Here is a 17,108-nt window from a genome sequence, read left to right as displayed (position 1 = left end):
ATTGGTTTAGGGGATATGTCTCATGATTTTAATTTCTCTAAATTTCGTAGACAACCCCATGATAAAGAATTACCTAGTAAGGATTAAATTATTGGTCTTGCTTCTATTGCTGTGCCTCCTACTGATCTATTAAAACAATATTTGCTAGACCATGAAAATGATATGTTTATGAATGAAAGAAGGGAAACAGATGAAATATTATTTAATCAAGGGCCTATTTTGAAACACAATTTGCCTGTTGAAATCCTTGGGGATCCTCCTCCACACAAGGGTGATCCCGTTTTTGAGCTTAAACAACTACCTGATACTTTGAAATATGCTTACCTTGATGAAAAGAGGATATATCCTGTCATTATTAGTGCTAACCTGTCAGAGCATGAAGAAAAGAAGCTCTTGAAAACTCTGAAGAAGCACCGTTCCGCTATTGGATATACTCTTGATGATCTTAAGGGCATTAGTCCCACTCTATGCCATCACAAAATTAATTTGGAGGCCGATGCTAAACCAGTTGTTGATCACCAATGACGCTTAAAGCCTAAGATGAAAGAAGTGGTAAGAAATGAAATATTAAAGCTTCTGGAGGCAGGTATAATTTATCCTATTGCTGATAGTAGATGGGTAAGTCCTGTTCATTGTGTCCCTAAGAAGGGAGGTATTACTGTTGTTCCTAATAATAAGAATGAATTGATTCCACAAAGAATTGTTATAGGTTATAGAATGGTAATTGATTTTCGCAAATTAAACAAAGCCACTAGAAAAGATCATTACCCTCTACCTTTTATTGATCAAATGCAAGAAAGACTATCCAAACATACACATTTTTGCGTTCTAGATGGTTATTCTGGTTTCTCTCAAATACCCGTGTCAAAAGATGATCAGGAAAAGACCACTTTTACAATAATTAATGAAGGTATGCCTTTTGGTTTATGCAATGCATCTGCTACCTTTCAAATATGTATGACTGCTATATTCTTTGACTTTTGTGAAAAGATTGTTGAGGTTTTCATGGATGATTTCTCCGTTTACAGTACTTCTTTTGATGATTGCTTAAGCAACCTTGATCGAGTTTTGTAGAGATGTGAAGAAACTAATCTCGTCTTGAATTGGGAGAAGTGCCACTTTATGGTTAATGAAGGTATTGTCTTGGGGCATAAAATTTCTGAAAGAGGTATTGAAGTTGATAAAGCTAAATTAGATGCTATTGAAAAGATGTTGTGTCCTAAAGATATCAAAGGTATAAGAAGTTTCCTTGGTCATGCTGGTTTCTATAGGAGGTTTATTAAAGACTTCTCTAAAATAGCTAGGCCTCTCACTAATCTCTTGCAAAAAGATGTTCCTTTTGTTTTTGATGATGATTGTGTAGAAGCATTTGAAATACTTAAGAAAGCCTTGATTTCTGCACCTATTGTTGAGCCACTTGATTGGAATTTACCCTTTGAAATTATGTGTGATGCTAGTGATTATGTTGTTGGTGCTGTCTTAGGGCAAAGATTTGATAAGAAATTGAATGTTATTCATTATGCTAGTAAAACTCTAGACAGTGCCCAGCGAAATTATGCTACTACTGAAAAAGAATTTTTAGGAGTTGTTTTTGCATGTGATAAGTTCAGATCTTATATTGTTGATTCCAAAGTAACTGTTCACACTGATCATGCTGCTATTAAATATCTTATGGAAAAAGAAAGATGCTAAACCCAGGCTTATTAGATGGGTTCTCTTGTTACAAGAATTTGATTTGCATATTATCGATAAAAAGGGAGCTGAGAACCCCGTTGCAGACAACCTATCTAGGTTAGAAAATGTTCTTGATGACCCACTGCCTATTGATGATAGCTTTCCTGATGAACAATTAGCTGTCATAAATGCTTCTCGTAATACTCCATGGTATGCTGATTATGCTAATTACATTGTCGCTAAATTTATACCACCTAGTTTCACATACCAGCAAAAGAAAAAAAATTATATGATTTAAGACATTACTTTTGGGATGACCCACACCTTTATAAAGAAGGAGTAGATGGTGTTATTAGATGTTGTGTACCTGAGCATGAACAGGAAGAGATCCTACGCAAGTGCCACTCCGAGGCTTACAGAGGACACCATACTAGAGATAGAACTGCACACAAGGTATTGCAATCCGGTTTTTATTGGCCTACTCTCTACAAGGATGCTCGTAAGTTTGTCTTGTCTTGTGATGAATGTCAAAGAATTGGCAATATTAGTAGACATCAGGAAATGCCTATGAATTATTCACTTGTTATTGAACCATTTGATGTTTGGGGCTTTGATTATATGGGACATTTCCTTCCTCCAATGGGTATACACATATTTTAGTTGCTGTTGATTACGTTACTAAGTGGGTAGAAGCTATTCCAACTAGTAGTGCTGATTATAACACTTCTATTAAGATGCTTAAAGAAGTTATTTTTCCAAGGTTTGGAGTCCCTAGATATTTAATGACTGATAGTGGTTCACATTTTATTCGTGGTGCTTTTCGTAAAATGCTTGCTAATTATGATGTTAACCATATAATTGCAGCTCCGTATCACCCTCAATCTAGTGGTCAAGTAGAATTGAGCAATGGAGAAATTAAATTGATTTTGCAAAAGACTGTTAATAGATCTAGAAAAAATTTGTCTAAGAAACTTGATGATGCATTATGGGCTTATAGAACTGCTTATATAAACCCTATGGGTATGTCTCCATATAAAATGGTCTATGGAAAAGCATGTCACTTACCTCTCGAACTAGAACATAAAGCTTATTGGGCAATCAAAGAGCTCAACAATTATTTCAAACTTGCCGGTAAGAAGAGGTTATTTGACATCAGCTCGCTTGATGATTGGAGAACCCAAGCCTATGAGAATGCCAAGTTATTTAAAGAAAAAGTTCAAAGATGGCATGACAAAAGGATACAAAAGCGTGAGTTTAATGTAGGTGATCATGTTTTGCTATACAACTCTCGTTTAAGATTTTTTGCAGGAAAACTTCTCTCTAAATGGTAAGGTCCTTACATTATCGAGGAGGTCTATTGTTCCGGTGCCATAAAAATCAACAACGCCGAAGGCACAAATCCGAAGGTAGTGAATGGTCAAAGAATCAAATATTATATCTCAGGTAACCCCATCAATGTGGAGACCAATATAATTGACACTGTAACACCGGAGGAGTACATAAGGGACACTTTCCAGAACGTTTCAGACTCTGAAAAGGAATAGGTATGTGTTACAGTAAGTAAACCGACTCCAAAACTGTTCTAATGGCAATTTTTCTCCGTTTTGGAATATTTAAAAATTAGGAAAATTAAAAGTAGTCCAAAAGAGACACGAGGCGACCACAAGGGTGGAGGGCGTGCCCTACCCCCCTGGGCACGTCCCCTGCCCAGTGGCCAACTCGTGTGCCCTCCGGACTCCGTTTTCTTGCACGATACTTATTTTGGTCGGTAAAAATTTATTATATAATATCCCGAAGGTTTTGACCACCATACCACGACAATATCCCCTGTTTTCATTTTGAGCTGTTTTCTGCTAGAGTTTTTCAAGGCCACGCATCATGTCGCCCCCCTCCTCCAACAACGCGGGCGACGATGCTTGGCTAACGAAGATAGAGATGAAGAGAGAAGAACTTGGGGAAACCAACGAGGGTGATAAGATCAAGAAGGTCGCAGGAGATCAAGTTCCGACAGTGGAAGAAGAAGACATCCTTCAACCATACTACAATCACCTTACCCCTACTGAAATTAAAGCTTTCAAGATCATTGAAATGGTTCGTGTGCAAAATAAATATCTCACTCGTGAAAATATTCTATTGAAAGAGCATATCACCGCACTCCAGGGCATTATTCGTAAATTGGAGCATCTCCTACGCTCGATGTGTGGCACTACTTCATCAAAAACTCCATCATCACCACCTCCGAAGAAAGAGACATAAATACATGGGTATGGGAACTCCCCTTGGCAACTACCAAGCTTGGGGGAGGTGCCCCGGTATCGTATCGCCATCACACCTCTATCTCTATCGTTTTTCTTAGTTCGATCCTTTTAGTTATATCTTGATCTAGTAGAATAAAGTTTTAGTATGATCTAGCTTTGAGTTTTGTTTTGATCCCTATCTATGTAATCGAGTCCTTGAGTTATATATAATAAAGAGTAGTTTTGAGTTGACGGCTTTGCTTTCTTGCTATGATCTTGAGGGAATTAAAGAAAGAATAAAAAGATCATATATTGATCTTATGGAGAGTAATGACTTCACATATAAAGAGTATGATGAATAAAAGTTGTTGATAGTTGACAAACATAGTTTTGGTCATTGTTGCAATTAATAGGAAGTAATAAAGAAAGAGAGGCTTCACATATAAATATACTATCTTGGACATCTTTTGTGATTGTGAGCACTCATTAAAATATGACATGCTAAAAGGTTGATGTTGGACAAGGAAGACAACATAATGAGTTATGTTTTCTTATATCCGAATAGAAGTTATATTGTCATGGATCCTCCAACAGGTTGAGCTTGCCTTTCCCTATCATGCTAGCCAAATTCTCTGCACCAAGTAGAGATACTACTTGTGCTTCCAAACATCCCTAAACCCAGTTTTGCCATGAGAGTCCACCATACCTACCTATGGATTGAGTAAGATCCTTCAAGTAAGTTGTTATCGGTGCAAGAAATAAAAATTGCTCTCTAAATATGTATGATCTCTTAGTGTGAAGAAAATAAGCTTTATACGAACTTGTGATATGGAAGAAATAAAAGCGACGGACTGCATAATAAAGTTCTTTATCACAAGCGGCAATATAAAGTGACATTCTTTTGCATTAAGATTTTGTGCATCCAACCATAAAAGCGCATGATAACATCTGCTTCCCTCCGTGAAGGGCTATCTTTTATTTCTATCTTCTACCCTTATACAAGAGTCATGGTGATCTTCACCTTTCCTTTTTACATTTTTTTCCTTTGGCAAGCACTATGTGTTGGAGAGATCACTACAAGGATCCGGGTCTATTGCAACAAAATCGTTCGTCACAATAAGTGCCCAATTGTGGCAACAGGTACCTATTGCCAGGACAGGGCGTTCGTTGCCAGCCGTTGCGACAGGACACATGGTAATAGGTTATTGCCACACAAAAAATGTGGCAAGAAAGCATGCTATCGCAACAACCATGTGACAAGTTGCCACATTTTCCCTCATGGCAGCTCGCACTTGATGCCACAATTTGGTTTGTGGCGATAGCTTAATGCAACAGGTGGCGAATCGTGTCGGCATTTGTGGCAATAACCTATGGCAACAAGTCTTTCCTCGTGGCGCATGGTCTTCCGTGGTAATAGTCAGTTGTGGCAATACCCTATGGCAACAACTCTTGTTTTGTGGGCATAGTCCTTTCGCCACAAGCCCTATATTTGTGGCAATAATGTATGGCAACGACTCTCCAGGCGTGGTGATACTAAAATTGCAACATACTCATTTTGGTGGTCACAAATAGTTGTCACAACGGACAAGATGTTTGTGGTGAGAGGTTGTTGCGACAATACAAACATTTCGTGGCGAAACGACTATTCCAACAAAACTGAATTGGTGGCGACAAGTAGTTATCTCAATAGACTTCCTGTTTGCGGTGAGAGGTTATTGTAACAATATAAAGTGTACCATCGCAACAGCCTAGTGCAACAAACAGGTCAGCATGGTGACTAAGATTTGTTGCAATGCTACATTCTTCGTGGTGCCAACATGTTGCAACCAAAATTAGGTTGTGGCAATAGCCCTATTGCAACCGGAAAAAGAAAATATACAAGAATTCAATTAAATGATTCAAATAATACATATATCATGTAGATCCATAAAATATCAATGTTTGCATCACCAATATGCATCAAATAAACTAAAATATAATTTATCACACATTCAACATACTGAATGTGCCATCCTAGTTAAGAGCAAAGAGTAAATTGTCCGTGGTCTAGAGTCCATTCTGGTTAGATCTTTGGATCCTGCAATGAAGAAATCAAAATTTATTTAGCTCAAGTTAAATGAAAATAGAAAATACTTAGTCAGGAAAAGAAAGAAACAACACAATGAATAATTAGCATAAATATATAACCACTTTCATGAAAATTGTATAATTACTATATTCATGCATGCATAGTACCTTTCTGCCCAATTATTATAACCACAACAGCTAGCAAGCAAATGCTTGTGCCTGCTGTAGTACTCCATCAACAATTAGGTGCTATGCAAAAAGACTTGGATAATTTCAGAAATAAATTTGTAGTTCAAACACAAGAATAATTAACTAAATTAATCAAACATCTAAAGTTCTGTAAAACAACTACATGCTGGTGCAAGTTCACATTTCTAATGGTGAGAAAACTGTTTTATTTCTGGCTTCCCTACTGTATGTGCTTCAACAACAAAAAAGTATAGCAGTGCAAGCAAGTAGACAATTGCACATTATGAATGTCATTTGCATATCAAATAAAGGTTAACATGAAGACAAACCAAGCTTGTGACTTACCATTGCTCGAAACATTCGAGAATTCATTGTTGCGGCTTGTATGAGCGTATTTGGAGCAATTACATTGTGCCTTGTACCTAGAGTCCCGGTAGTACTAGCGGTCTGTAAAAGAGTATTTTGCAAGTTTGGATTACTAATTTCTTTCCCAGTACTGTATTAGTACTTCAATGTCAATGGAAAAATAAGATAACACATGTGAAAGGTTGTACACACCATCATATCTGCAACAATGAGTCGCTGGATGGTAGGGTGAATGTCCGACTACCTCCTCACTCCAATGAGTGGTAACTTTCTTTTCATTATGACTACCACGTCATCCTTGAATGAACGATAGTTCATTCCTACTGGACCACCCAAATATTCAGAGAATGCAATATTTAGCTTTGCAGATCCATTGGCAAACACTTCTTAGTTGCTTTAGAACCTTTTAGAACACCTCGCCCTTTCTTCTTCTGTCCATCACATTTTACAACCCGAAGCATACAAGAATTATTTTAGTAATCAGTATTACATTGTAAGAAACGAGGATACAAATATAAACAATAAAAGTACCATTCTGTAGTTGTGCACGGTTGCGGCGAGCATGGGATGGCCATCCATCCAGTGCACACACGTTATTAGCAGACACATGAGTGTCAGGTTGTTCTTGAGTTCCTGTATAAGAATTAACAGTTTTGAAGATTAAGCGATCCAGGATTTTCTGCATTATAGCAAATGTTAGAGGTAGCTTAATTGTCATAAACTTTTTACCAGATCTGTGTTGTCCATGTTGGTTTTTGTAAGCTGTTATACTTTCCATCCTTGTTACGAGAACATATCCTTTCTTTACTGAACACAAAAACAATTAAGGGAGTTAGCATTATCAATGTGCACCATTCAGATAAGTGATTAAGATTTAAGGTTGTTGTGTACCTTGCTGAAAGGAGTAATGTGCATCATCATTTTCCTCTGAAGGGTGCACATTACCTGACGCATCCCTAACTGCATGTCAATGCCAAATGTTAATTACCTTCGCTGCTACGGCATAAATCGAAGTGAACATAAATATTATTACCAAGTAGTCGTTGTGTTGTACTCGGTATCCTACCAGCAGGATCTTGCGTTGAATTCATCATTGTGCCCTTCTGTAGGTAATATCATAATTTCAGTCAATTTCAGAAGAATATATATTGAAGTCTATACTGGAGCTGTTGTAAGAAAAAAGAAACTAGGCTTAAAAGATTAAATGAAATCAAATTGTGTTATACCGTGCAAACAGGAGCATGCAGAACAGAAGTCTTTTAGCATTGCATATGTCTATAATTTTGATTTAGAAATTAAATGCTAGGCTTTAAAGATCAAAGCAGAGCATATATAATCAAGTCTATGCTGAGGCTGTGAAGCATACACATGACACACCAATTTTAGAGCCCATCCTGACAGGGCTATTCCCAATACATACACATGCAGTAATCTAGCCTGAATGTGGTAAGCAAACTACTAGTAGTCTACTACCAAGGTCAAATAAGCTGAATGTGGCAGTATGCTTAAGTCTAGCCTGAATGTGGTATGCTTCAGAAAAATTGGTAAGAACAACACAGGCACATTCTGGAACAGTACTAGCACACACACATCCACCATCAGACTAGGCACCATCAGACTAGGCATACACATTTCCACAAGACGTGGGACACTCCAAAATACAGAAATACGGGAGTCATGGTCGTGGTCGCGGCCGCCGGCCATGGCTGTGGTCGCCGTGGCCGAGGCCGTGGACGGCATCGACGACAGCAGGTCGTCCGTCTCCCAGCTTGGCGTGAGCGCCGCCGGCACCGCCGGCGAGGGGGCATGTTGCATCCCGGGGGTTGTTGTAGTATGAAGGCGAGGCGGGCTATTGCATCCTGGCGGCCATGCGAGAGGCGAGACTGAGGAGTGCTGCACGGCGGCCGCCGGCGTGGCAGTTCTGGGCGCTACGCTGCACATCTATGAGGAGGAGACTTGGGAGAAAGGAATAACCTGGTAGAGTGTATGTTGGATGGACTCCGTTGTGGTCAGCAGTGTCGCCGCCGTGATGACGCCATGAGGAGGGAGAACGAGAGAGCTCAGATCCAATCTTGAAGATATGGTGAAGAGAAATAGTCGGGAGTACTTATGAGGGGTGTTTAGCGGGGAGGTTAAGATTTTTTTACGCAAGACACGACCAAATTATTTGGTGGGAAATTACAAACAAATTGGAGGGAGACTGAGGGCTTTAGCGGGAAGGTTAAACATTACTTCGGTAGAGCAGAGTACACGCTTTATTATTTGTTTAGAAAGTAATTTTTAAGGAAACGTTTAGAATAATGAAATAAATTGGAAAAAATATTTTGAATCAATATGGAATATATCTGCTGCTGAAAATAATATTACTAAATTTGTTCGTAAAAGGTTATTTCGCTGACTGACCGAGATAGATGTCCTCGTCGTTGGCAATCGTACATAACCGCTGTGATGGCGGGGAGAGTACGCAGTCGACACAAGAACAACAACTGAGGCACCAAGCCGGTGAGGGTAATGGAGGTGGTGTGCGCTACACTCATTGACGGAAACTATTATGCTATACTCTTGCCTTGAAACATAAGTAGATATGGGGTGATGAGACGGTATATCTATGTCAGTCCCGATCTCACGGTTCGATATTGAGATGGGGTAATAAGACGGGAGATGGCGAATAACACGAAGGACACGATGGAAAACCGCTTTCTTCTTGCCGGCCGGTGCACCGATCCAATAGAATCGAATCCAAAGAAGGCCCAATGGCCACACATGAAAATACCTACACCAGGAACATATATAGATCATCTCCATGTAAGGTCTTGTGGTTTCTGCACATATGGGGGAATAGAGCCATAGCTCATCTAGCTCCTCATCATCTCTGCCACGGATCAGGACCTTCTGCACATATTTCAAACTATTTGGAGAACTCACATACAAGTCCCATACAAGTCAAATTCCCCCAAATTCCCTCCAATACCCTTGGGACAGGGTGTAACCGAACAAAGCATACAGGATATGAGACGGACGCATATTTGGAAGATCACTTCATATTTGGAAGATTAAGGTTCCTTTGCGGATTAAAATTTTCATGTGGTTTGTTCACAAGCAAGTAATACTCACAAAGGACAACCTACTTAAGAGGCGATGGGTAGGTAACTCGCGGTGTTGTTTTTGTGCTCAAGACGAGACAATACAACATTTATTTATTGAATGCCCACTTGCCAAGTTACTTTGGAGAACGATTCATATAGCTTTTAATATCACCCCCCCCCCCCTTAGATATTGCGTCTTTGTTTGGGACGTGGTTAGCTGAGGTTGAACAGTTCACGGCAGCTCGTATTCGGATTGGAATATGTGCGTTATTATAGGCTATATGGAACTGCAGAAATGATATGATATTCACCAGACAACACAACTTAACTTTTTTGCAGGTTATCTTTAGAGTTACAGCTTGGATCCGTACGTGGTCCTTACTCACTCCTATGGACTCCAGGGAGCCTTTGGTTACTGGGTGCAACCAATGGGAGATGGTGGCTCGGGCTATATTCAACCGGTTCGGATGGCGGTCGCATAACAGGATAGGAGTCTAGAGAGATTGTCCTCATTATTACCGTACCGGTTGTCTTTGTCCGCTTGTACTTTTCAGTTGTTATGCCTTGTGCTTTGCTCCGTTTGCGAGCTGTAAGACCTTTGCGGTGATACTTTCTGAATTTTTAATAAAAAGGCTGCATGCATCATTATGATGCAGAGGCCGGGGGTATACCTCCATTTCCAAAAAAAACAATAAATTTCTCAACCTTAGTACAACTTTGTACTACAGTTAGTATAAGGTTAAGACACTTACTTTGGGACGGAGGGACTAGTATATATGCTCAGTCCTATGAATATTTTAAGATTGACAAAGTCATCAAACACACATCATAGTCAACAGAATTGACGTCTCCTCCCACTAAACGAATATCATCAAAAAACCCTGATGGCCGGGATACCACTTTTCTTCTGTAACCATCTAACAATAGGTTGTGTCCTCACCCGAATCTAGTCTAGTTCTTTAAAGGACTCCTAAAATAATGTGCAACAATCTTGACGCGACACGACTTAGCAGTTAGCTCTAGGCGATGTGGCCCCAGTTAAATTACCCAGTACGCTGGTGACGGTGACGTGAACGGACGAGAGAGATTCCTAGCCAGCCGACGCGCCAGCTGATTTGAGTTGATTGGTCTAGGCTGCTAACACGCGCACAACAAACCAAATGCTGGCACGCTCGGTGGAGCTTCCAATTGACGGCTGATATTAAGAAGACACGTACGGTAGGTCGGCAAGAATCGCAACCAATCGGCCATGGACGGCGCTGCTGCGTCCGACGCGGACAGCTGAATGAATCATCACTCATCAGTAGTGGGTGGTAGGCTTTCGCTTTGCCGAAATTTCATCAATAAGAAAAGATATATCCCCTGTGGCGCCGGCGCCGGCGCATAATAAAAGGAGAAGTTTCTTTCGCTTATTCTGGGATCAGAACCCCAGCAAGCACCACCCATGGCGGCCATGTCGTCCTTCCGCCTCCTTCCCCTCGCGCTGCTGCTCGCCATGGCGCACGCGCGGCTGCAGCCCACCATCCGGCTGCCATCGGACGACGGCTCCGTCGGGACCAGGTGGGCCGTCCTCGTCGCCGGCTCCAGCGGCTACTACAACTACCGCCACCAGGTGCGCACGCTCTATCATGGATTCTACTCTTTGCTCCTTCGTGCCCCATCCCGCCCTCTCCAGATTTTTCTTCCTGCCGGTTAAGAGTAAAGTAAACCTGGGAAAGTAGTGGCTCATCTATGCTGTTCAAGAGCTATGAGATCGATGAGCCAAATTTGGAACTATGCACGATTGTCTCCGTCTAGCAGTCTAAGTAGGCACCAAGTTGTCACTGAACTTGAACTATAATACGGCTGGTGGTGATTATAGGATCACCGGTTCATCATAGAGCTCCGTATGTTGTGTACGTGGCACCCTGTTGACCGATCAAACAATCCACATAGCAAAAAGTGTCGCCCTGTCAGCTGGCAGCTCTCTCTATCCATGCGGGGCCTGTCTCTCAATGGTAGAAGAAATAGATAAATGGTGCAAAAGAATCTGAGATCATTTTGTTACTGAGTTATATGGCAATACCTACCTACTAATAAAGCAAGGTGCGTTCCGTCAAATTTTTCATCCGTTCACCGCCGAAAAGAATTTTTTTTCTATCCGAGGTGGTCCAAAATTCTTATGCGTTTGGCTGCTAGAAAATTAATTTTCGTACATGGGCCGCGCGCCGTGGCCCAGCGAAGGCAGCCCACTTATTTTTCTACCCATGCAGCTGGGAAATTCTATTTTCCGCACAAGGCGACAAATAGTTGGAGTTTCACACAGAACAACCAATAATGGGCTGGCCCATTTTTCTTTGTTTCTGTGTTTTAGTTTTATTTTTATTCTCTCTCCCCTATCTTTTTTTCTTCCAAGTTTATTTCACTTTTCGAATTTATTTCGTAAATTAAAAATTCTCAAATAACGTTCAGAATTAAAAAAACAAGTTTTGGAAAATGTTCAGAATTCCAAAATTTTGAGGCTATTTTGAAAAATAGTCAGAACTTGCAAGAAGTTTCCTATTTTTTCAATAAACTTTTATTGTTCGAGATTTCTAAAAATAAAATTCTTTTCAAAAAATGCTCCAAATTCGAAAAATATTCTTGTTTTAGTGAATTTTCACCATTAAAAATAATGTTCATCTATAAAAGATACACATTTTCTAAAAATCTTATGAATTTTCAACACATGTTCCCGTTTTACAAAAATGTTCACAAATTCAAGTAATGTTCATATTTTTATGAAAAAAGTTGGTGTTCTCGGGAAATCTTTGTGAATTTTAAAAGATGTTCCCTTTCATATTTTGTGCGTTTTTCCAAAAATGTACATAATTTTTAAAAAACTGTTCAGGATTTAAAAAATTGTTCAGGTTTCCTAAAATATTCAGAAACTTCATACCTTAAAAACCCCTCGATTGTAAGGATTGAAAGGAAAAGTAGATTGAATAACTCATGGGCCTTCTCTGGCGTACGATGACGTAACAACACTTTTAAATGCCCTCGATCAATGAATGGAAAAATAGCGGATTGATTCCTTCGCACGCGGCGAAACCGAGAAGTTAAATGTTCCTTTTTTGTGTGCACACAGGGTTTTGCTTACACATATAATTCTCACTGACTTTATATGCATACTATTTTATTTTTCGTTGCAACGCACGGGCATATGTGCTAGTTATAATTAATTACAGGTTAACAATTGATTGGAAGGAAGGTGTGCCCAAGTCCCAAATAATTGTGCATATTTTATTTTATTTTATTTTGCATCAAACTCGGAGAGAATTTGCACAAATCATATCTCTGGAGACAATCAGCCCGCCGTGTGCCCATGCTTTCTCCGACATCATTACTGTGGGCCCATGAGCCAAGTCAGGGTATGCCCCTAAATTACTGTTCACATAGGCCTACAGCCCTGGCACAAATCTCAATGCAACCAGCACACATGCAAACGGTCCAAATAAAGGTTACAATGCACCTAGGTTTAGAAAATCCACACTCGAAATTCTAATTCGTTTGTGTGCATAGCTGTAAGAATAGGTCAAAAAAAGTGTTCCGTGTTCGTTTGGTGTTGCTGCCTATCTCAGATTATTTTTCTCCCTCCTAGTTCGTTTTGTTGACGACAATGAATAGTGTGTTTTAATTTGCGGACCGAAACTTTGCACTTTGCAGGCGGATATTTGCCACGCCTACCAGATATTGAAGAAGGGTGGTCTCAAGGATGAGAACATCATCGTCTTCATGTACGATGACATTGCGCACAACCTGGAGAACCCGAGGCCGGGCGTCATCATCAACCACCCCCAGGGTGGAGATGTCTATGCTGGGGTCCCTAAGGTAATCATGCATGCGTCTTCATGGAAAACTTTCCAGTATTTGTTGATGTAGTAAAAAACTAAGATTGGTATAGATTACCTTATGGGATGATACAAACTGTTTGATGGTTGCAGACAAATGTGAATATGGTATTACTCTAGAAATTACACAAACAGAAATTTCAATGGCACTTTGTACTGCATTGAAAATGATTAAATGCCTAAAATGTGGTCAGTCTTTATGTCATTTTCCAGTTGGTCTTTGATGTCAAACTTACATGTGATAATGTCAACATCTCGATGGAATGAACCAATATATTCCAATGATCATGCACCCCTATCCAGTATCCACAATTTTGTCTGTTTGACTGAATCTCCACTGTAGGACTACACTGGGAAGGAGGTTAATGTCAAGAACTTGTTTGCTGTCCTGCTCGGTAATAAAACCGCTGTGAGTGGTGGGAGCGGCAAAGTCGTGGACAGTGGCCCTAATGATCACATTTTTGTGTTTTACAGTGACCATGGGGGTCCTGGGGTCATTGGTAAGTATTCAGAACCTGCCATTCTTTTATTGTCTTCTTTCGAGATTTTAGTATCTAAAACCAGTCAGAACAGATATTTCATATAAATGCAGACGTACATACAAATCTAGACATGCACAATTACCTTATTAATGTCATGGTTTTTCTGTTCTGGTAAAACTTTCAGGGATGCCTACCTATCCATACGTTTACGGTGACGATCTTGTAGATGTCCTGAAGAAAAAGCACGCTGCTGGAACCTACAAAAGCCTGGTAACCCATCGTCCTTTGGTTATTTTTGCTCGGCACTGTTTGCTAGTTAAAACAATGGCCTGACTCTTATTTTGTAGGTATTTTATCTTGAAGCCTGTGAAGCTGGGAGCGTCTTTGAGGGGCTTCTGCCAAATGACATCGGTGTCTATGCGACCACCGCGTCGAACGCGGAGGAGAGCAGTTGGGGAACGTATTGCCCCGGCGAGTACCCTAGCCCTCCGTCCGAATATGACACCTGCTTGGGCGACCTGTACAGTATTTCTTGGATGGAAGACAGGTATCCCACTTTGTTGTACCATGTTTTCCATTCATTCACATGCTAAAATCATGGTTTGATACGGTCAGTTCGAAGTTCGAACACACATGACTCATATCTGTTAGTACTTTCTGGTACTGTACAGGTGTGTCGTTTCAAAATGATTAACTAGTAACTGGTACGGCACTTATAAACTGCACTAGAATAAAATGTCACCTATATGTTATCATGTTGGCTGCCATGGTAGTAACTGTTGCATTCAGCACTTTATAGTTGAACCCTGAGTCAAAATCCTTGGGTCATTTGTTTGAAAGGAACTAGGTTTTTTGTTATGGTTCTTATGTGCTCAAATAACGTGCAACTTTCAATGTTGACAGTGATGTACACAATCTGAGAACTGAATCTCTCAAGCAGCAATATGACTTGGTAAGTGCTTAAATCTCAAAAAAAAATAGCTTATTAATCTTGGAGCAGTTCCTTCCCAACAACACTAATTAATGGTTGAGCAGGTCAAGAAGAGAACGGCAGCTCAGGACTCATACAGCTATGGTTCCCATGTGATGCAATACGGTTCTTTGGATCTGAATGATCAACATCTCTTCTTGTACATTGGGTCAAATCCTGCTAACGACAACACTACATTTGTTGAAGACAACTCACTGCCGTCCTTCTCAAGAGCTGTTAATCAGAGGGATGCTGATCTTGTCTATTTCTGGCGCAAGGTTCGTAATTATATCATAAGAAATATCTCATGCTACTTTACCCAGAACAATAGAGTATTCATAATAAACTCAGTAAAAAAAAGATGGATAAACTAACTGATTTCTTTCTTTCTTTTGTTCTGCATGTAGTACCAGAAATTGGCTGAGAGCTCCACTGAGAAAAACGATGCTCGGAAGCAATTGCTCGAGATGATGAGTCATAGATCTCATATTGACAACAGCGTCGAGCTGATTGGAAACCTTCTGTTTGGTTTTGCGGATGGTCCAATGGTTCTAAAGACTGTTCGCCCAGCTGGCGAGCCTCTTGCTGATGACTGGAGTTGTCTCAAGTCTATGGTAAGGATCTATTTGACATCGTTTTGCTTGCTCATCTATCAACATCTCTTATCTTACTTTTGCTTCTGTTGTGTTTTTTATATTGCCTATTGGTCATGTGTTAATTGTCTGGAACTACTGTGACCAAATTCTGTAGATAAAATTGTTGTTATTGGTTTACTGACAAATAGACACAATAGAATATATCCCAATAGTACTGGAATAACGGGATATATACTCAGGACTGACATTATTCAGGATCGATATTTTCTGGATTGAAACTTTGGATGCTCTAACTAGTTTCTTCACTTTGACATATTGCCAGCTCTCTATGCATACATACACGTGTCATATGGAATATACTATAATTAATGCGGTTACAGCATGTAATTTCTTCTGCCCCTGTTGTGCATATGACTAATCTTATGTCCTCCCTTTCTTCAGGTGCGTGCTTTTGAATCACAATGTGGCTCGTTGGCGCAGTATGGAATGAAGCACATGCGGTCCTTTGCAAACATCTGCAATGCCGGCATCCTTCCTGAAGCGATGGTGAAGATGGCTGCTCAGGCATGCACCAGCATCCCAACCAACCCCTGGAGTGCCACACACAATGGTTTTAGTGCTTAAACCATAGGTCCAGCAACTTGGCTACTATTTCAGCTATTGTACCATATACCAAAGTCCCTTCCTATTCACACAGGGTCAGTAGTGCTTGAACGAACCTTAGATGAATACGAATTATGCCATTACTTCAGCTATTCCCACCACACCAAATTACCCTTCCGTGTGCCCCGACTTATAATGTACATACACCATAGTAGGAAGGTGATTTCCTGTGATTGATGTACATATTCGTGATAGCCTGTGATCAGATGTGTAGCTCACAATTACATATATGAAGAATGCAAGCGCTGCTATTTTCTACGTAGATTGAGTAATCTCATAGTACTATGAGCTGCTATTTCCCCATCCATTTGAAACCCTGCAGCTACGTAGACAGCATGACATTGTAAATGAAACGATATTGTTATGAATAAGACTGTGATTATGTGCTGAAGGAGGTTTGGTGAGTCTCATGACTATTCAGGGTTCTGGTTTTGCCTATTTATGTGTGTAGATTTATTTTCTATGATGTGCAAATAAATGATGTGTTGTATATCCAGAACGAAAAGGTGCCACAGCACCTGGGAGTGCCGACTCCCCTTAATTCAGCCCTGTCAGATTCGTGTTGTGGTCTGCAGTGTCGGGCTAGTTAACCAGGCAAACAGTGGCGCTACAGCCGCACCTCCTAGGCTGCAGCAGGCAGGGTAGGTCCAACTACTGTAGCATATGGCAGAGGGACAGATAAGTAGTTTAAGCGACAACCCAGCTGCGCATGTCCCGCCACATAGTACTACTACTAAAATATTGTTTTAAATTCACTTTATGGCTTAGGATAGCTATACGATTGGACATGGCATGCTTGGCAGCCCTGCGCTGCATGCTTGCACAGTGATCAGAGGTATATCATGTGCACTTGTGGCAAAATTCCGTGTTTTGACCTTTTCACGTAGTTTAGCAGGATCGGACCCCGGT

General features: G+C 40.4%; 1 protein-coding gene and 1 long non-coding RNA gene across 2 annotated transcripts; one reads left to right on the top strand and one right to left on the bottom strand.

Annotated features, from left to right (window-relative positions):
- Positions 1–5,913: 5,913 nt before the first annotated feature.
- On the bottom strand, positions 5,914–8,622 carry LOC123081005 (uncharacterized). Its single transcript, XR_006438611.1, has 8 exons — positions 8,508–8,622; positions 7,567–7,636; positions 7,425–7,493; positions 7,263–7,340; positions 7,065–7,166; positions 6,726–6,964; positions 6,513–6,614; positions 5,914–5,988 (listed from the first exon to the last, which is right to left on the bottom strand). It is a non-coding gene; the product is annotated as an uncharacterized lncRNA (long non-coding RNA).
- Positions 8,623–10,926: 2,304 nt separating this feature from the next.
- Positions 10,927–16,590, top strand: LOC123081004 (vacuolar-processing enzyme gamma-isozyme). The gene is made up of 9 exons (XM_044503965.1): positions 10,927–11,231; positions 13,304–13,468; positions 13,832–13,988; positions 14,155–14,240; positions 14,318–14,517; positions 14,874–14,922; positions 15,006–15,218; positions 15,348–15,554; positions 15,978–16,590. The coding sequence occupies exons 1-9, from the start codon at positions 11,064–11,066 to the stop codon at positions 16,158–16,160; spliced, it is 1,428 nt and encodes a 475-aa protein (XP_044359900.1). The 5' UTR covers positions 10,927–11,063; the 3' UTR covers positions 16,161–16,590.
- The last annotated feature ends 518 nt before the right edge of the window (positions 16,591–17,108 follow it).

This window comes from Triticum aestivum, chromosome 3D (assembly GCF_018294505.1).
Source record: "Triticum aestivum cultivar Chinese Spring chromosome 3D, IWGSC CS RefSeq v2.1, whole genome shotgun sequence".
NCBI lineage: Eukaryota > Viridiplantae > Streptophyta > Magnoliopsida > Poales > Poaceae > Triticum > Triticum aestivum.
This window is presented reverse-complemented; position numbering and strand designations above follow the sequence as displayed.